Raw genomic sequence first — 21,607 nt, 5'->3', positions numbered from 1 at the left:
CTCTTCCTCTTGTCCTACCAAGATGTTTTTTTTTTCATTTAAATTCTGGAATTTGTAAGATGATCAAACATCTGACACCCAGAATCTTATCAACACAGCATTTTATTTCAATTGTTTATGAATTCCATGGTCCCAAATTTCCCTTATTGAAATGATAATGCATGTAAGAAAGTTTCAGAAACCTTTCCTACCATGTTTTCAGTATTTATAGCAGATAAAAAAGGACCACTGGTCCAGTGTTCATTATATGCAACAACAAAAAAAAAAAAAAAAAAAATCCAGTGAATTCCCACAAATAGGGTCTGGGGAGGGTAGTGTGTATGCAAAACTTAACTCTACCCTAGAATAGCAGAGAGACTGTTTCCGATAGACTGTTCATTAATATGAAGTAACTAAACAGTTTTTTATGTAAAGAATGCTTTGGAAGAAAAGAAGTGTCTAACTTCATTTGCTTTTCCCAGGCCATACAATTTCAGGTTGTTTCACATGGAATGAACAAGAATTTAACCAACCATCCCTCCCCCTCTAGCCCCAAAACAAAAGATTCAAGAAGCAAAACATCAATTCTTGATTCTTCATTTGTTGTTGTTGATGGAAGAACGTCAATCTCGTGGAATAAATTCACTCTCGTGGCAGCCGATTGTGTCACTTATATAAAGAGGAGGTGAATGCACCATTAATAAAAACTCATCTTGGACTTACTGTACAGGATTTCACTGATAACTACTTGATGGGGGTGTCGCGCAATGTGAAATAGGAAGAGCTCTCGATGCAATAGCTTCTCGGATATTTTTCTTCCCCAACACAAAAACATAGTCACCGCACATCAATCCCCCAACAATGGGTAATTTTAAGCATTTGGTATCTATAACGAGTTCAAGGTTCTGCTTTCATCCGGCCTGCTGGCAAAGAACCTACACAAACAAAGATGTTTGAGATTATTAGAGAAGCTGATGCTAATTCAGAGAAGAAAAATCATGCAGGAGCATTAAATTACCACTTAAATCTTCACTAGATAGAGGTATACTTGAATTCAATCCCATTTGAACAATATTATGTAGCTCATTATCCCATACACTCGGTCCCTGGATTATACAAATTAATGCAAATGGTTAGTCAGACCACCGATCAAGATTGCTTATGCTATAATAGTCCAAAGAATCATGCATAAGCCAGCATTACAACTTGCATGTTATATTCCTCAAGAATATGATCACTACAACCTAAAGCACACATACAGGAATCACAAATGTTACCTCAGATGAAGGATGCTTGTATTCACTAGGCCCACCACTAGTAGCGGCTAAATGGGGAGTGATAGCTCTACGAAATGCATCACTAGGAATTCCATAACCAGGCTGTGGAGGATGTAAGGGAGGATACGGCATGGTCATATCAGGTGGAAAAGCAAGCGAGGATGAAGGACCTGCTCTAGACTGGAGGATCTGCAACAAAAAGGTATATGTTTATTTCAAGCCATAGGAGGAATTTATCCACAATGCTCAGCTACATGTCATTTCTCAGAAGAGTGAACCACTTACATTTTTGGCTAGGAGCCCATCAATATTAAAATCCAGCTGTGGGTTGACTGTTGCAAGCTTCATTGAGAGGAACTGAAATAAAAAGGAGTCTAGTCATTCTTAAGCACAGACTAAAAGATAAGATCCGACACGGTGACGGCAGCATTTTTGGAGGATCCGAGAAACATAGAGTTTAACACAGATTAACAAAAACATTTAGACCAACCAAAAGCTAGAGTTCACATATTCGTAACTTGAACGCATGTATTAAGAATTCATTAAGACTACATATTATGCAGCCACCAAGATAATCAAGACAGCACTATGCGAAGCAACCAAATCATCAACATATATTTTGAAATTGAGGGTTCTGAAGGAAAGCAGGCATTGTTATTAATGTGAAAAGTAAGATTAGAAAAAATAAGCTATTAATTGCATACCTCAACCTGCCTTTGCAGTGACTGTACATAGTTAATAATTTCATCCAGCATAACAGCTTTGCCCGTGACCTGCAAAGTCACCACCCATTTCTATAGTAACTTAAAACAGAAAATGCCTACTAAAAGTTCTAATATATGATACACATAATTGCTAGTTGATTCCAATAATACCAACCTTGTTGCAACCAGGTACAAGATCCTGAAGAAACTTCATCCGTTCGCTAATTTTCTCCCGCCTTATCTGTAATCAAAATCACTTAAGTCAATCCCAAAACAGATAAACTATGAGATTCCATAACTTATAAGCTTCTAATATGATGTCTTACTCTTTCTGCAAGACTATGGCTATTTGTTGCCTGGCCTCTTCGAGCCCGAACATGTATGTAATCTTCTTTAGTTGGATCTGAAGCTTGAGACCCCTGCTTACCATTCTTTCCACCGGACTTGCCGGCAACTGAATTCAAGTTTTGTTCCGCTTTCTGAATTTCAATTTGATCCTTACCAGATTCAGCCGGTGGCTGCTGTGGTTCAGTATCCTGCCAAAAAGACAAAGAACTTGCAACAAGAACTATCTTGTGGACAATCAAACAAAATATACTAACAATGTCCTACCTTACCACCTCTTTTTCTTTTCTTTGAGCCAATGTTCTTTCCATAAGACTCCTCGCCTGCACCATCCATCTCTTCTTGACGGCCGCTACATTCGGCCTCACCAGACTCATTACCAGAGACTGCACCTACTTCATCAAAATTTTCACTCTTCTTCTCATTTTTGAGGGGGCTTCTTTCAGTGTCCCTATGGTCAACAGTTAAAGAAACATCCTTGGAACTTTCGGCCACATTACTCAAATGCTGCTTCTGAGCAAAAGGTGATTTCAACCCATTACTTGCTAAAAGCTCTCGAGGACCCTGCATTGGTGGGGGTCCCCTATAGTAAGGATTCATTGACTCGGGCAAGCTAAAAGAGTTCATCATGTCACCAAAGTTCCCCCCACTAAAGCAAGAAAACCTTGCAGCTCTTTCAATAAAATCCGAATCAGCCGGAAACTGAGCTAAACTTTGAGGGAGCATCATAGGAGCAGGAGGTAAAAACATTCCCCCTTTCAACATTGCATTTGGAGTCCAATTAGGACCGAGTGTTACCAATGGATTTGAAGTGCTAGGATTTATTTGAACATTAGCATCACAAAAGCCTAAGCTCGGCGAATTGGTAGGCTGATCCCAAGAAGTAGGGCAAAATGTATCAACCATTTGATTGTTACTTTGAATCATCCCCATAGACACATTAGTCAAATTGCTCCCACTTAATTGCCATTCTGAGGAAATATTTGGTGATTGATAATTCACGACTTCTTCATTATTCCTCTTTTCGGGTTCACTGTCATTCTTGCTAGCTATATCCATATTATGAAAGTGTAGCAAATTTACCCAAACCTAAGAAAAACTCCTCTTTTACCACACAACAGTACTTTTCAGTATCAAGAAAACAACCTAAACCATTGAAATTCAACAAGCTGGATACATAAAAATGTTCTTATTGTCCCTTATTGGACTAACTTCAACAAAGATCAAGACTTTTCTTTATATCCTAATTTTTGAACCAAGACTAAGTTAAAAATGAAGCAAAATAAAAACCCCAAGTATCAAAAGTTCATACAAAAAAAAAAGGAAACAGCTAGTTCCAAAGCATTTCACAAAATCCCAAGCAACCAGCCCCCTACCCCCCCAAATGTCCAAGAAAACACAACCCCAGTTCAACAAAGTGCTCAAGAAATTGTTTCAGAAGCAATACATTGAACAAAGTCATTAACTTGGAACATCATAAAATTCATTTAAAGTAAAAAAACCTAGCCAGAGTAAAAGTAGGTGAAGAGGAAAAAGATACCTTAGTTCAGATTGTGTACTACTTTTGATACTCTAGTACACCATTCTTGAACTTGAACAGCTCTTTTTTAATTTTTTTACCTGAAGGGAAGGGATAAAAATCAAATCTTTTTAACTTTTTGGCTACTGTTTTGCTTGAAAGAGTTATTTACAGTTAGTTTCTATATGGAAAATAAAAATAAACAGTAATAAAGAGATAAATTGAAAAAGTATACAGTCAAAAGGATCCAAAGAGAAGAGGAAAAGAAGTTAAGAAAGAAATTTGGGTATTTGAGGGAACCGAAAAAGAAAGATTACTAACTAAGGTCCCCTCCTGCATTTATACCCACGCCTGCATTAAAATAAGAGCTCTTTGAATGATTAACCACCGCCTCTGCTACTGTTAACCAAATTAAGTACTATTCAAAGAAAACATAATTAGTAGTAGTAATTTATAAAGACGGAGTAAAACGGACAGTCCAGTGTATTAGAGTATTTTGTATTCATGCAAGGTTCACGAAGGATTGCGTCCAAGAAATATAATATAGACAATCTATTTTAATGCAAGTGTAATTGATAGACTTTGAGATGCTTGAATAGTTGCAACCTAGTCTTTTCCTTAACCGGATCTCCTACCTCCACTATTAATAAGTGGCGGCAAGACTCGAATTCTGGACCTCTACCTGCTATACTATGGTGAATTGTGTGAAAGTTAGCTCTTTATTTGTTTATCTCGCCCTTTTTTTTCTTCAATTTTAAATTGTAAAAAAGAGAATAGAATTTTCGATCTTATACGCGAAGTCGCCGAAGCAAGGCTAAAGGCCAAAGAGTTGAAGGCTACTATGCCTCATGATTCCATGATTCGAATTCGTGATCTATAGGTTATACAAAGATAATTTTATCCTTGTTCCAAGGCTTCCTTCACGCACGACCAGGAGAAGGACTGCACCCATAAAGTATAATGTATACAATTTATTCTAATACAAATAATTTATAATTATTTTCACAACTCGAACTCGTCCAAAGCTCTCTTCGAAGATGGAGTAAAGAAAAGAAAACAGTAATTATCAAAAAATTTAATGGAGTAACAAGTATCTATCAATACTTAACTAGAGGTTCGAATTCTAAGTTATGGGAATAAGATTATTTTTTGGAAGGAAGCATTATACTTTCAAAGTGAAATTTAATCCAGATTAATCATATGATAACTGAATTTCGAATAAAAATATATTAAAAATAAAAATAAAATAAAACAGTGGAATAACTTTCCCTTTTGTTTGTTTTTTCTAGTATCTTTTTTGAAGTACTTGTTTATTTGTTTGTTTCTTTTAGCTATCTTGTACTAGTACGTTATAGCCTACCCTAGCTTTATTTACTTGCCTAGTGATGTGCACCTCACTTTAGGTCTATGACATTTACTAGTGTCACTACTTTATACTAGTACTAGTTATATTAACTATAGATATTTAGTACTACTATAATTTAGACTAACTCGAATTTCAATTTCCATGGCCTAAGTTAGTTGGACATAAAGGTTTCAACAAGTAAAAGTTTTAAATTTAAGATCTTGAATATGTCTCAGCATTCATGTGTTGATAAGATTTTTAAAATTTATTATAATTAAATATATTATACTTTTTATGTGACTATAAAAATTTATTATTAAATTTGAAGTAAAAGTTCTAGTTAAATTGTTTGCAAGTAAATGTTTGTCATTCTTTTATTAAACAGACTAATGAAGAAAAATTACTATTCTTTTTCATGAGGGAGTAATACTTTTACTACTAATTTTCATTTTAAAAATTAACTTGCATTCAATATTAAATGTGTACACACTCTCTTGCTCCAAAACTAACCACCATTTTTTTTTCCAGTAATAATATTCCTAGTGATGATCTCTGATGATAGATTTAAAGATTCATACAATAAATAACATGTCAAATGTTGGCTTATAAGTTATCAACTAAACAGAACATGAAAAAGAATCCTAATTGTACGTTATGGAATCGTAAATTATTTAAAAAAAAAATTGAGCAAAGTGTGATCAGCAGAGAATGATGAGTCAGAATTCAGACAATGTGAAATTAAAGGAGGGTACATGTTACATGTTACCTACATTTAACTCTAAAATAGTACTATTTACACTTCAAATATAATTCTGATAATTTTAAAGTTCAAAAATCCATTTATAAATATTTGAAAATGAGATCACTAGAAGCCATATTAGAAGAAAATTTAAAGATTAAACCGAACCACGCATAGTGAGTGCGATGGTTATAATTTCTTTATATTTAATCAAATATCTCAAGTTCAAACTCTAAAAATAAGAAGTGTTTATCCACATAAAAACCCTATTTAACACGAATTTAAAGTAATCAAATATGTGAATTTCAAGTACCGAATACTCCCTCCGGTCCAAAATAAGTAATTTTTTGACCTTTTTTTTGTGGTCCAAAATAAATGATTTTTTCATATTTCAAGAATGAATTAATTATTTTTTTCCTACATTGCCCTTGGAGTAAATAGTATTGGAGTATGTGTTAAGAGTATTTATGTGAAGAGATAGTAAAAGTTAATATAATCAATTTAACTGCTAATTAATGTTAAAATATGAATTTCTTAATCTGTATGAAAACAACTCAAAGAAAACCCTAATGAAGACTTAATAAGCCAGCAAGTTACATTGCCAACTCTTGCCAGTATTTAGTTTTATCTCTATGATAATTGTCCTGCCCTTTCTCTACACCTAGGAGGAAGAGCTTAATTATAGTACGTATAATCTTAATTAGGTTTATTTAATTTGGTCAAGACACCTACGGTATAGCTTGTTTTCACACACACTTTATGGCCACTTGTGCTTCTTCTAGAGTTGTACCTACACTAGTAATTTTTTACGATCATTTCACATTGATAACCTCCCCAGCTTATCCATGCTTCAGGCTAACGTAAATGTAAAGGGCAACAAAATGAAAGATACACCGGTCATTATTACAATAATAAATTCAGTGTAATTTAATAGGTGATGTTTGAAAAGGTTCGCAAACATTACCTCTACCTAAAAAAACAGAAAAGATTGTTTTCGATAGACCCTCGGCTCAAAGAAAAATGAAAAAAGAAACAATAGCAACAAGCACTAACAACAGTAAGATAGTAAGAAAATTGAAGCGAAAGAAGAAACAGAAAGTAATAAAACTTTAATAAGAATAAGAAAATACAAGAGTACTAACACTAATACTGCTGGTAGGGGTGTACATGCACCGGGTTGGTTCGGTTTTTATCAAAACCAAACCAACTACATCGGTTTGGATTGGTTCCGTTTTGTCGGATTTTTCGGGTTTTCGGGTTTTTTTGTTATATGAATATTATTTCAATCTTACTTTGTTAAAATTATAGATAAAGCTTTGATAAGTAAATATATGCTTAGTAAATATGGAAAAAATTGACAAACATATGATCTATTAAAATATTCTAATGGGAGAATTTTTTTAGTAACACATGATAGTTATTTTCTTAGTCGTCTAACAATAATTTTTCGTTAATTTACGCTTTCAAGGTTAATACATGAGAGGATCCCAAATATTTCTACATTTTCTAAAAAAAATTTACTATAAAGTCTTAAAAATATAAATAAAATTTATATATTTATATGTCGGTTTGGTTCGGGTTTTTTTACTCAATACCAAACCAAGTCAAACCAAACCTAGTCGGGTTTTTTAATTGGTTTGGTTTGGTTTTTCGGTTTGGTGCAGTTTTCGGTTCGGTTTGAACACCCCTAACTGCTGGTATGAAAAAGAAAAACGCTCGACTACCTACTTTTATTTTACCTTAATTCTTGACCTTCATACCCTCCTATCGAGGATTATGTCCTCGGCAACTTGAAGCAGCAGCACATCCGGCCTAATTAATAATGACCTCTACACTAGCCATTATTAATTATGATAAAAAACATAAAACGAAAATTCTTCTAGGTTAGTTTTTCTATCTGTTATTATTGCTGATTGTGCCAATTTCTTGACTAATAATGTAGTGGCAGCATGACTACTATTGATATACATTATACAATACTTGAATAATCAAACGACCCACCCCTAAAATAAAATTATATATATATATATATATATATATATATATATATATATATATATATATATATATATATATATAGTTTTCGCCACTCTCGAAATTAATAGTATATTATTATATACTAATAAATGCAATTAGTTTTAGCATATTGAAGAAGAGGAAAAGAAGTACTATTGGGCTGCTTTAAAATAATGAGTTGAAGTGCACTTTGCTTTTATTCCTTGAGACAAAGTACAATACATTCGTTACGTTAGCTTTTATCTTAAAGTTTCATTTTTAAAATACAAGTTTCGGTTAACGTAAACTAAGCCAGTTCTTGATTTTAGTATGAGTTGTTTAAAGTTATGTGAAAAAGAAAAGTCAAAAGAAAAAGAAAAACTCCCATGTTAAAGAAAAACGAAAAACACGTAAAAAACACATTTTTCTTCCTAGTTCAATCAAGACAAAATAAATTATTGGTGATTTGTTTTCATGTGTTTAAATTTTGATATACGTGGTGATCTGTTATTTGAACCAGTAAAAGATAGCAAGTACGTAATAGAGTAGTCGTATTTGCAAATTTGTTCGGATACTATGTTGTATTTAAAAACAAGTTTTTGACCATATGGTCTTAATGCATTTTCCTTAAAGATCTTTGCCGGATTAATTGTTTATAGCTGGTATACATAAACTATACATGAATCTTTCATATGTTATATATTAATCGAGTATATTTAGTTTAAGCGGTTAGAAGTGCAATGATTTAGGTTAATTGTTTTTTCTCTTCTTTAACTTCCCCATTTGCATCTCACTCTCCATATTTACATTAGCTTAAGCAAGGTGGTCAAATTGAGACTTGAAAATTGGAGGAAATTTATAAATTTAAAAAAAAAAAAAAAAAAAGAAGACGACGCAATTGATTGATTCCATAGCTGGCTGGCTTGGGGGGGAGGGGGGTAGCAGATAGGCAGCTTCTCTAGCAGCAAATGGTCAAACTTGCCAGATGACTTTCTCTTTATCACTTTGATTCTCTATCTTGTTTTTGACTGAAATCTCTTAAGCTTTTTGCAGTGGGGTTGGTAACATCTTCAATAAAAGGTGTAATTTATATAATCTCCTGGCTTAGATCTTCAAAATCTTATTATCAAAGTTGACTCATGTTGAGAGGCGGCTCAATAGTCTTAGAGGCCTAAAGTCAACAAGGTCTTAAACTTGTTTAATAATTTCAAATATTTTTTTTGAAGTTTATTCTTTTGACTTTTCTAGATGTAATTTCATTTTGACGATGTACCCAACAATTTCATTTTGACGATGTAATCAACCCCTTTAATCTTTGTTGAAAGATTACTAACATTGTTAAGATTTTATTAAGTTTAATTTTTAATTTTTTTCTTTTTACATGACCGTCAACGTAATTAACTCACTATATAGCATTGCCTCCCAAAGTAATAATCTGTTACGTCCCAGATTTCTCACCCTCGAAGGTCGTGATGGAGCCTACTAATGGGAGCTAGACAGGCCAAATCCTAACTACTTCCTACACTTTCATTTTTTTTTTTTGCTTCTTTTTAACAAACACAAGTCGATAATATGATAAAAGCGAAACTTTAAATAAATAAGCGGAAGTCAACAATTATATATCTTAAGGCTATGTCTATTACAACTTTTAAAACCCCAAATACCCCAAAACCTGATGTCACAGTGTCACAGACTGTCTAAGAGTTACTACATACAAGGTCTGAAGAAATACAATACATTGTTTCTGAACAAAAGGAAATGAAATAGGAAATAGAGATAGAGGGAGACGCCAGGGCTTGCGGACGCCTGCAGGTCTACCTTGGGTCTCCGAGTGGACTGAAGGAAGCCCTCCAACTACTGTCCGAAAGCTGCTCCTGGATCTGCATACAGTGCAGAGTGTAGTATCAGTACAACCAACCTCATGTGCTGGTAAGTGTCTAGCCTAACCTCGACGAAGTAGTGACGAGGCTAGGACCAGACTACCTAATAAATCTGTGCAGTTCAATTGTATATACAACGGAAAAGAAATACAGAAAATAACCAGTCAATGTGGGAGGGGAAGACATGCTGTGGGGAGATAACAGTTACGAAAAGAAAGCATCAAGTAAGGAAAGAAACCACATAACTCGAATATCAACAAAGAATCATAAATCAACAATTTGCACGGCATCACCCTTCGTGCTTTTACTCTCGTCCTCTCCAAAGCAATTTTATAATAAAAAGTGTGCACGACATCACCCTTTGTGCTTTTACTTTCGTCCTTACCAAATCAATCATATAATAAAGATGTGCACGGCACCATCCTTCGTGCTTTTACTCTCTTTCCTCACCATATAATCAATGAAAAATCGGTATGGAATGGTACATCGTACGACATGGCATCACCCTTCGTGCTTTACACTCTTTCCTCACAATAGCAAACAATGCATGACATCACCCTTCGTGTTTTAACACTCTTCCTCACCCAAAAAACAATCACAAGCAAAGGGGCAAGAGAATAAACAAAATAGTATAGAGATCCCGGCAAGGGAACAACAGTTAAACAATTAAATCCCGGCAAGGGAGATAATCAACTAAGCAACAATATCCCGTCAAGGGGACGATTTAATAACTCTTTCTCTTTCTTTCACTTTTGTTTCATAACTCACTTTACCACTTGAGCCAATGCTCCAAAGGGTTCAATCATTTCATATACTTTCACAATTCATAATATAACTTGAACCAATGCTCTAAAGGGTTCAATCATCTCATATACTTTCACAATTGATAATATAACTTGAGCCAAAGCTCCTCGATGTTCGAAGGTTACAATTTCTTCCACAAACTTTCCACAACAATTAGAAATCATCACCAAGGCATGAAAGATACAACGAAATCAAGATCTTCAAAATTTAAAGACTCACAGTCATGCTAGACACCAACGTATAGATACTCGTAACCATGCCTATACGTCGTACTCAACAATTATCACGTAGCAAATAAGACTCAACTCCTAATCTCTCAAGCTAAGGTTAGACCAAACACTTAACTCGATGCCTCGAACACAACTCAAGTTTCAATATAGCTTTACCCCTCGATTCCTCCGCCAATTCGCTCGTAGCTAGCTACAAGTTACTTAATTACATCAATAAAGGCTAAATGAATTAATTTGAATGCATGAAAATGAGTTTTCCAAAGTTTACTAAAAAAAAGTAAAAATCGCCCCTGGGCCCACATGGTCAAAACCCGAGGTTCGAACCAAAACCCGATTACTCATTCCCCCACGAACTCCAATATGTAATTTGTTTTGAAATCGAACCTCAAATTGATGTCCAAAATCCCCAATTTTTGAAAAATCTAGGTTCTACCCAAAACATCCAATTTCCCCCATGAAAATAATTGATTTGAAGTTGAAATCTTGTTAAAAGATGTTAATGATTGAAGAAACTAGTTAAAAACGACATACAATTGATTTGGAGAAGAAAGGTTGTTTGAAAAATCGCCTTTTATATTTTTGGGGTTTTAAAAAAATGCAAAATAACTGAAAATTTCGTCTATTTATACCCCTCTCAGACCCCTTGTACGGACCGCACAAAATGGACTGCGGCCACACAGGCCTTCCTGAGGTACTGCGGTCCAGTGCCCTGTGCGGACCGCACGAAATGGACTGCGGCCGCACAAGCCTCCACCGTGCACCACACGAATCGACCGCGGACCGCACTGACCCCCTTCCGCAGTCGCACACGATTTTGTGAGGATCGCACTGGCAGGTTCAGAGACCTGCAACTTCTGGTTTTAAGTCTAAAACATCCCGAACCTACCCGAAACTCACCCAAGCCCTCGGAACTCCAAACCAAGTGTGCATACTAACTCAAAAACATCATATGGACCTACTCGTGTAATCAAATCATCAAAATAATATCATGAACATCAAATCAAATCTCGAGATCAATGAAATTTTCTCAAAACTTCTTTAAACATACATTTTGCAATTTAAGTCCGAATCACGTCATATGACATCCGTTTTTCACTAAATTCCACAGAAATATCTTAAATCATATATAAGACCTGTACCGGGCGCCGGAATTAAAATACGGGCCCGATACCATCATGTTCTAATCAAATTTTATTTCAAATTTCTTTAAACAATTCCATAAAATAATTTCCTTTGAAAATTCATTCCTCGGGCTTGGGACCTCGGAATTTGATTCCGGGCATACGACCAAGTCCCATAATTTCCTACGGACTCTCCGGGACTGTCAAATCACGGGTCCGGGTCCATTTACCCAAAACGTTGACCGAAGTCAAATTAGTTCATTCTATAATCAAAACTTATCATTTTTCACAAATTATCATATTTAAGTTTTCCGGCTATGCGCCCGGACTGCGCACGCAAATTAAGGTGGCTTTAAATGAGGTTTTCAAGGCCTCAGAACAAGGAATTTTATTTTAAAACAAGTGGTCATCACATTCTCCACCTCTAAAACAACCGTTCGTCCTCGAATGGACAGAAGAGGGAAGCACCTGAGTCGGGGAAAAGATGGGGATAACGGCTTCGCATATCGGACTCGGACTCCCAGGTCGATGTCTTAGGAGGCTGACCCCTCTATTGAATACGAACAGAAGGAAAACTCTTCGACCTCAGCTGACGAACCTACCGGTCTAGAATAGCTACCGGCTTCTCCTCATAAGACAAGTCCTTGTCTAACTGGACAGTGCTGAAATATAACACGTGGGATGGATCGCCATGATATTTTCGGAGCATGGACACATGAAACACTGGATGCACGGTTGATAAGCTCGGCGGCAATGCAAGTCTATAAGCCACCTCTCCCACTCGATCAAGAATCTCAAACGGACCGATGAACCTAGGGCTAAGCTTGCCCTTCTTCCCAAATCTCATCACGCCCTTCATAGGCGACACTCGGAGCAATACCCGCTCTCCAACCATAAAAACCACATCTCGAACCTTGCAGTCTGCATAACTCTTTTGCCTGGACTGAGCTGTATGAAGCATATCCTGAATAATCCTAACCTTGTCCAAAGCCTCCTGAACCAGATCCGTACCCAACAATCGAGCCTTTCCCGGCTCAAACCATCCAACCGGAGATCGACACCGCCTACCATATAAAGCCTCAAAAGGAGCCATCTGGATACTCGACTGGTAACTATTGTTGTAGGCAAACTCTGCTAAAGGCAAAAATTAATCCCACGAGTCTCCAAAGTCAATGACGCAAGCTCGGAGCATATCCTCCAAAATCTGAATAGTCCGCTCGGACTGCCCGTCCGTCTGAGAATGAAATGCTGTACTCAACTCAACCTGGGTGCCCAACTCTCGCTGAACTGCTCTCCAGAAATGCGAGGTAAACTGTGTACCTCGGTCCGAAATGATAGATACAGGCATACCATGAAGACGAACAATCTCCCGGATATAGATCTCAGCTAACCTCTCGGATGAATAGGAGACTGCCACAGGAATGAAATGTACTGACTTGGTCAACCTATCAACAATGACCCATACTGCGTCGAACTTCCTCCGAGTCTGTGGGAGTCCAACAACAAAGTCCATAGTGATCTGCTCCCACTTCCACTCGGGAAGATCAATCCTCTGAAATAAACCACCAGGCCTCTGATGCTCGCACTTAACTTGTTGACAATTCAAACACCGAGCCACATATGCAACAATATCCTTCTTCATTCTACGCCACCAATAATGCTGCCGCAAATCCTGATACATCTTTGCGGCGCCCGGATGAGTAGAGTACCGGGAGCTATGGGCCTCCTCTAAAATCAACTATCGGAGCCCATCCACATTAGGCACACAAACTCGACCCTGCAATCTCAAAACTCCATCATCATCTAAGGTAACCTGCTTGGCACCTCCGTGATGTATCGTGTCTCAATGACACACAAATGGGGATCATCATATTGTCAACCATGAATACGCTCCAATAAAGAAGAACAAGCAATCGTATAGGCCAATACACGACTAGGCTCAGAAATATCCAACCTCATGAACTGATTGGCCAAATCCTGAATGTCCAAAGCAAGCGGTCTCTCACTAACCGGAATATAAGCAAGACTGCTCATATTGGCTGACTTCTTAATCAACGTATCAACCACCACATTGGCCTTTCCCGGATGATACAAGATAGTGATATCATAATCTTTCAACAACTCCAACCACCTCCTCTGTCTTAAATTCAACTCCTTTTGCTTGAACAAATATTGAAAACTCTTGTGATCCGTGAACACCTCACATGCCATGCCATACAGATAATGCCTCTAAATCTTCAATGTGTGAACAATGGTTGCCAACTCCAAGTCATGAATCAGATAGATCTTCTCATGAATCTTCAACTGCCGTGAAGCATATGCAATGTCCTTGCCATCCTGCATCAACATTGTACCGAGTCCGATACGAGATACATCACAATAGACTGTATAAGGCCCTGAACCTGTGGACAAAACCAACATCGGTGCCGTAGTCAGAGTTGTCTTGAGCTTCTAAAAGCTCGCCTCACACTCGTTTGACCATCTAAGCTGGGCACCTTTCTGGGTCAACCTAGTTATCGGGGCTGCGATAGATGAGAACCCCTCTACGAACTAATGGTAGTAGCCTGCCAATCCCAAGAAACTCCGAATCTCTGTAGCTGATGCTGGTCTAGGCCAGTTCTTGACAGCCTCAATCTTCTTCGGATCAACCTAAATACCCTCTGCTGATACAACATGACCCAAAAATGCAACTGAACTCAATCAGAACTCACACTTCAAGAACTTAGCATAAAACTGACTATCCCTCAAGGTTTGAAGAACCGCTCTAAGATGATGCTCGTGCTCTTCCAGGCTACGGGAATATATTAAAATATCATTAATGAAGACTATCACGAATGAGTCCAAATAAGGCCTGAACACCCGATTCGTCAAATCCATAAAAGCTGCTGGGGCATTGGTCAACCCAAATGACATGACCAGGAACTCATAATGCCCATACCGAGTGCGGAAAGCTGTCTTAAGGACATCAGATGCCCTAATCCTCAACTAATGGTAGCCAGATCTCAAATCAATCTTTGAAAACACCTTGGCACCCTGAAGCTGATCAAACAAATCATCGATCCTAGGATACTTATTCTCGATTGTAACCTTGTTCAACTGCCGGTAATCAATACACATTCTCATCGATCCGTCCTTCTTCTTAACAAACAACACCGGTGCACCCCAAGGCGAAACACTGGATCTACTGAAACCCTTCTCAAGCAAGTCTTGCAATTGTTCCTTCAACTCTTTCAATTCCGGCGGGGACATACGATACAACGAGATAGAAATGGGCTGAGTGCCCGGAGCCAAATCAATGCAAAAGTCAATATCCCTGTCGGGTGGCATACCCGACAGGTTTGAAGGGAAAACATCAAGAAACTCTCGAACAATGGGCACAGAATCAATAGAAGGGACCTCAGCAATAGAATCACGAACATATGCCAAATAGGCCAAACACCCCTTCTCGACCATACGCCGAGCCTTCACATACAAGATAACATTGCGGGTAGAATAACCAGGAGTTCCTCTCCACTCTAAACGGGGCAAATCCGGTAAGGCTAAGGTTACAGAAGATAGCATGGTAAGGTGATAACCAGTCCATCCCCAATATAACATCGAAATCGACCATGTCTAGAAGCAATAAATCCACACGAGTCTCAAGACTCCCAATCACCACAATACAAGAATGATGGACTCGATCTACCACAATAGAATCACCTACCAGTGTAGACACATAAACAGGAATACTCAATGAATCACTAGGCATGACCAGATACGGTGCAAAATAATATAACACATACGAGTAGGTAGACCTTGGATCAAATAACACTGAAGTATCTCTATCACAAACTAGAATAGTACCTGTAATGACTGCATCTGAAGCCTCAGCCTCGGGCCTGGCTGGAAGAGCGTAACATCGGGGCTGGGCCCCACCACCCTGAACTACATCTCTAGGACAGCCTGCAGCTGGCTGACCTCCACCTCTGGCGGCCTGAGCTCCACCTCTAGTACCTCTACCTCCACCTTTAGCACATCTACCCCCACCTCTAGCTGGCTGGGCGGGCTGTGGAACACCTGGTGCCTGTACCATAGCACGAGAACCCTAATGCTGAGAGCTACTCGGTTCTTGAGGGCAAAACCTAGCAATGTGACCCGGATCACCACACGTGTAACAAGCCCTCGGCTACTGAGACTGCTGGCCCTGACGACCTGAATGACCACCCCAAAAACTCTGAAGCGGCGGTGCACTGATAAGAGCATGTGGTGCACTGTAGGACTGTTGATCGGGATATTGCATCTGGGGACCACGACCACCTGGAGTACCGTAAGAAACCTGGAGCGTTGACTGAAAGGGCCTAGGAGGATGGCCTCTACCATACGAATCTCGACCTCCGGATGAGGTACCACTGAATCGGCTTGAATGGCGGGGCCTCTTGTCTGACCCATGACCGCCTCCCTGTGACAAAACCATCTCAACTCTACGGGCCACATTGGCCGCCTCCTAAAAATTAATCTCACTCCCGGACTCTCTAGACATCTGAAGACGAATAAACTGAATAAGACCGTCAATAAACCTCTTCACCCTCTCTCTCTCGGTGGGGAGTATGATGAGAGCATGGCGAGCTAAGTCGATGAACCTGGTCTCATACTAGGTAACAGTCATAAAACCCTGCTGGAGGCTCTCAATCTGCCTCCGATAGGCCTCTCTCTGAGTAACGGGGAGAAACTTCTCCAAAAATAACACTGTAAACTGCTCCCAAGTCAAGGCTGGCGATCTGGCTGGTCTCGCTAAGTAATAATCCCTTCACCAAGTCTTGGTATATCCAGACAAGCAAAATCGACCCCATTGGTCTCAACAATGTCCATGTTCCTGAGAACCTCGTGGCAGCTGTCTAGATAATCCTGGGGATCCTCAGTAGATGCACCGCTGAAAGTAGAAGTGAAGAGCTTGGTGAACCTATCTAGTCTCCACAAAGCATCCGCAGACATAACCGCTCCATCACCGGTCTGAGCTACCACACCCGGCTGTACTGCTGGAGTCTGAATCTGAGGAGCTACCTACTCCAGAGTGCGAGTAGAAGGAGTTTGGGCCCCTCCTCTAGCCTGAGAGACGGTTGGTGCTACAGGAAGCAAGCCTGCCCGGGTGACACTCTCCATGAGGCCTACTAATTGGACTAGAGAATCCTGAAGAACTGGGGTAGCAATAAATCCCTCTGGGCCCACCGGAACTGCTGGAGCCGAAACCTCCTCATCAAAATCAACCTAAGGCTCTGTCACTATGGCTGCTGCTCGGGGCTGAGATCTACCCTTACCTCGACCTCTAGCACGGCCTCGGCCTCGCCCTTTCCCCCTCGTGGGAGCGACTGCTAGGGGCTCGGGCTGCTGATCGGAGGATGAGGAAGCGCGTGTTCTCGCCATCTGCGAAAGAACATAGTAGAAGTTCAATTAGCATTGAGAAACAAAACCGCACGACGAGAAAGAACAAATGTGAAGTTTTTCCTAACTCTGTAGCCTCTAGGGGATAAATACAAACGTCTCCGTACCGATCCCTCTAGCACGGCCTCGACCTCTACCTCTACCCCTCGTGGGAGCGGCTGCTGGGGGCTTGGGCTGCTGACCGGAGGATGAGAAAGCGTGTGTTCTCGCCAACTGCGAAAGAACGGAGTAGAAGTTCAATTAGCACTGAGAAACAAAACCGCACGATGAGAAAGAACAAATGTGAAGTTTTTCCTAACTCTGTAGTCTCTAGGGGATAAACACAGACGTCTCTGTACCGATCCCTCAGACTCTACTGAGTTTGTCTGTGAACTGTGAGACCTATGTAACCTAGAGATCTGATACCAACTTGTCACGCCCCAGATTTTCCACCCTCGGGGGTCGTGATAGCGCCTAATAATGGGAGCTAGGCATGCCAAACCCTAAATATTTGCTACAATTTCATTTTTTTGCTTCTTTTTAACAAACACAAGTTGATAATATGATAAAAGGGGAACTTTAAATAAATAAGCGGAAGTCAACAATTATATATCTTAAGGCTACGTCTATTACAACTTTCAAAACCCCAAATACCCCAAAACCTGGTGTCACAGTGTCACAGACTGTCTAAGAGTTACTACATACAAGGTCTGAAGAAATACAATACACTATTTCTGAACAAAAGGAAATGAAATAGGAAATAGAGATAGAGGGAGATGCCAGGTCCTGCGGACGCCTGCAGGTCTACCTTGGGTCTCCGAGTAGACTGAAGGAAGCCCTCCAACTACTGTCCGAAAGCTGCTCCTGGATCTGCACACAGTGTAGAGTGTAGTATCAGCACAACCGACCCCATGTGCTGGTAAGTGTCTAGCCTAACCTCGGCGAAGCAGTGACGAGGCAAGGACCAGACTACGTAATAAACCTGTGCAGTTCAATTGTATATACAACGAAAAAGAAATATAGAAAATAACCAGTCAATGTGGGAGGGGAAGACATGATGTAAGGAGATAACAGTTCTGAATAGAAAGCATCAAGTAAGGAAAGAAACCACATAACTCGAATATCAACAAAGAATCAGAAATCAACAATTTGCACGGCATCACCCTTCGTGCTTTTACTCTCGTCCTCTCCAAAGCAATTTTATAATAAAAGTGTGCACAACATCACCCTTCGTGCTTTTACTTTCGTCCTTACCAAATCAATCATATAATAAATATGTGCACGGTACCACCCTTCGTGCTTTTACTCTCTTTCCTCACCATATAATCAATGAAAAATTGGTACAGAATGGTACATCGTACGACACGGCATCACCCTTCGTGCTTTACACTATTTCCTCACAATAACAAAAAATGCACGGCATCACACTTCGTGTTTTAACACTCTTCCTCACCCAAACAACAATCACAAGCAAAGGGGCAAGGGAATAAATAAAATAGTAATAGAGATCCCGACAAGGGAACAACAGTTAAACAATTAAATTCCGGCAAGGGAGATAATCAACAAAGCAATCCCGACAAGGGGACAATTTAATAACTCTTTCTCTTTCTTTCACTTTTATTTCATAACTCACTTTACCACTTGAGCCAATGCTCCAAAGGGTTCAATCATCTCATATACTTTCACAATTCATAATATAACTTGAGCCAATGCTTCAAAGGGTTCAATCATCTCATATAATTTCACAATTCATAATATAACTTGAGCCAAAGCTCCTCGATATTTAAAGGTTACTATTCCTTCCACAAACTTTCCACAACAATTAGAAATCATCACCAAGGCATGAAAGATACAACGAAATTAAGATCTTCAAAATTTAAAGACTCGCGGTCATGCTAGACACCAACGTATAGATACTCGTCACCATGCCTATACGTCGTACTCAACAATTATCACGTAGCAAATAAGACTCAACTCCTAATCCCTCAAGCTAAGGTTAGACCAAACACTTACCTCGATGCCTCGAACACAACTCAAGTTTCAATTATAGCTTTACCCCTCAATTCCTCCGCCAATTCGCTCGTATCTAGCCACAAGTTACTTAATTACATCAATAAAGGCTAAATAAATCAATTTTAATGCATGAAAATGACTTTTCCAAAGTTTTACCAGAAAAAGTCAAAATCGCCCCCGGGCCCACATGGTCAAAACCCGAGGTTCGAACCAAAACCCGATTACTCATTCCCCCACGAGCTCCAATATGTAATTTATTTTGAAACCGAACCTCAAATCGAGGTCCAAAATCCCCAATTTTTGAAAAATCTAGGTTCTACCCAAAACATCCAATTTCCCCCATGAAAATAATTGATTTGAAGTTGAAATCTTGTTAAAAGATGTTAATGATTGAAGAAACTAGTTAAAAACGACTTACAATTGATTTGGAGAAGAAAGGTTGTTTGAAAAATCGCCTCTTATATATTTGGGGTGTTTGAAAAATGCAAAATAACTGAAAATTCCGTCTATTTATACCCCTCTCAGACCCCTTATGCGGACTGCACAAAAGGGACTGCGGCCACACAGGCCTTCCTGAGGTACTGCGGTCCAGTGCCCTGTGCGGACCGCATGAAATGGACTGCGGCCGCACAGGCCTCCACCGTGCACCGCACGAACCGACCGCGGACCGCACTGGCCCCCTTCCGCGGTCGCACACGATTTTGTGGGGATCGCACTGGCAGGTTCAGGGACCTGCAACTTCTGGTTTTAAGTCTAAAACATCCCGAACCTACCCGAAACTCACCCAAGCCCTCGGAACTCCAAACCAAGTGTGCATACTAACTCAAAAACATCATATGGACCTACTCGTGTAATCAAATCATCAAAATAACATCATGAACATCAAATTAAATCTCGAGATCAATGAAATTTTCTCAAAAATTCTTTAAACATACATTTTTGCAATTTAAGTCCGAATCACGTCATATGACATCCGTTTTTCACTAAATTCCACAGAAATGTCTTAAATCATATATAAGACTTGTACCGGGCGCCGGAACTAAAATACGGGCCCGATACCATCATGTTCTAATCAAATTTCATTTCAAATTTCTTTAAACAATTCCAGAAAATAATTTCCTTTGAAAATTCATTCCTCGGGCTTGGGACCTCGGAATTCGATTCCGGGCATACGCCCAAGTCCCATATTTTCCTACGAACCCTCTGGGACCGTCAAATCACGAGTCCGGGTTTGTTTATCTAAAACGTTGACCGAAGTCAAATTAGCTCATTCTATAATCAAAACTTATCATTTTTCAGAGATTATCATATTTAAGCTTTCCGGCTACACGCCCGGACTGCGCACGCAAATCGAGGTGACTCTAAATGAGGTTTTCAAGGCCTCAGAACACGAAAATTTGTTTTAAAACAAGTGATGACTTTTTGGGTCATCACATAATCATGTAGAAATTTGTATTTACAACGATTATAAATATTTTACTGTCAAATTAGCTTAAAGTATGTCTATAGAGATCTTGAAAGAAAATATCTTACAAAGTTAGAATTGTAAATAAAATTTATTCAAGTTGGAGTAAGAAGAACTAGAAAGTAACTACAGATTTAATTGTCTTTCATTTTCATTTGAATTTTCTCAACCAACTCCGGAAAAAGAGCACATAAAATATAAAACTATGTTATTAACGATTGGTGATAAAGTAGCAAAAAATGGTTGAAAAAATTTCTTATTACTATTTAATAATAAATACAATAAATTTTTAAATTACATATAAAAATAGTAGTTTTTGGGGCCTCTAATTTTGTGAGGCCTAAAGCGATCGCTTTAGTGGCTTGGGGGTTAAGCCGCCTTTGCTCATGTTTAAAATTCTTAATCACTTTCATCCCATTAATATTAAAGAACTTTTTTTTAGTTTTCCATTCGGTTTCTGCTAACTGCAATGAGACTCGATTAAATTCGACTTCGCGTCTGGAAGCCCTACACTCAGGGGTATGTACTCCTTGACAAAGACGACTCCATATTTGGAGCTCAAATCAGAAATTTTGGTGAATAATGAAGGAATATTTATCACTCTACCACAACATTTGTTAGTAATATTAAAATTTAAGTTATATAGACTAATAATATAAGACGAATTGCACCGTCTGATATGGTTTAATTAGTGACAAGGTATTAGTTGTACATTTTTTTTTAAATTATGAATTAATAATATTTATTATAAAAATATAGTTTTAATTATTTTTAAATAATTATATTATAAAATA

At 38.6% G+C, this 21,607-nt stretch overlaps 1 protein-coding gene across 1 annotated transcript; it reads right to left on the bottom strand.

The window, feature by feature from the left end:
- Positions 1-360: 360 nt before the first annotated feature.
- On the bottom strand, positions 361-3,957 carry LOC104218445 (transcription factor bHLH49). Its single transcript, XM_009768941.2, has 9 exons — positions 3,846-3,957; positions 2,573-3,409; positions 2,287-2,496; positions 2,136-2,201; positions 1,961-2,029; positions 1,542-1,613; positions 1,257-1,445; positions 998-1,085; positions 361-914 (listed from the first exon to the last, which is right to left on the bottom strand). Exons 2-9 carry the CDS (start codon positions 3,362-3,364, stop codon positions 877-879), a joined length of 1,524 nt encoding a protein of 507 aa, XP_009767243.1. The 5' UTR covers positions 3,365-3,409; positions 3,846-3,957; the 3' UTR covers positions 361-876.
- Between the last annotated feature and the right edge of the window lie 17,650 nt (positions 3,958-21,607).

This window comes from Nicotiana sylvestris, chromosome 10 (assembly GCF_000393655.2).
Source record: "Nicotiana sylvestris chromosome 10, ASM39365v2, whole genome shotgun sequence".
Classification (NCBI taxonomy): domain Eukaryota; kingdom Viridiplantae; phylum Streptophyta; class Magnoliopsida; order Solanales; family Solanaceae; genus Nicotiana; species Nicotiana sylvestris.
Note: the sequence above shows the minus strand (reverse complement) of the source record. Positions and strands in the feature narration are given on the sequence as shown.

Excerpts from the sequence above, each read along its gene's own strand:
- LOC104218445 (XM_009768941.2), bottom strand. The coding sequence starts at position 3,364 with ATGGATATAGCTAGCAAGAATGACAGTGAACCCGAAAAGAGGAATAAT. Across the intron at positions 2,030-2,135 it reads TTGTACCTGGTTGCAACAAG|GTCACGGGCAAAGCTGTTAT; the intron begins GTTGGTATTATT and ends GTGACTTTGCAG. Across the intron at positions 1,614-1,960 it reads CACTGCAAAGGCAGGTTGAG|TTCCTCTCAATGAAGCTTGC; the intron begins GTATGCAATTAA and ends TTTTTATTTCAG.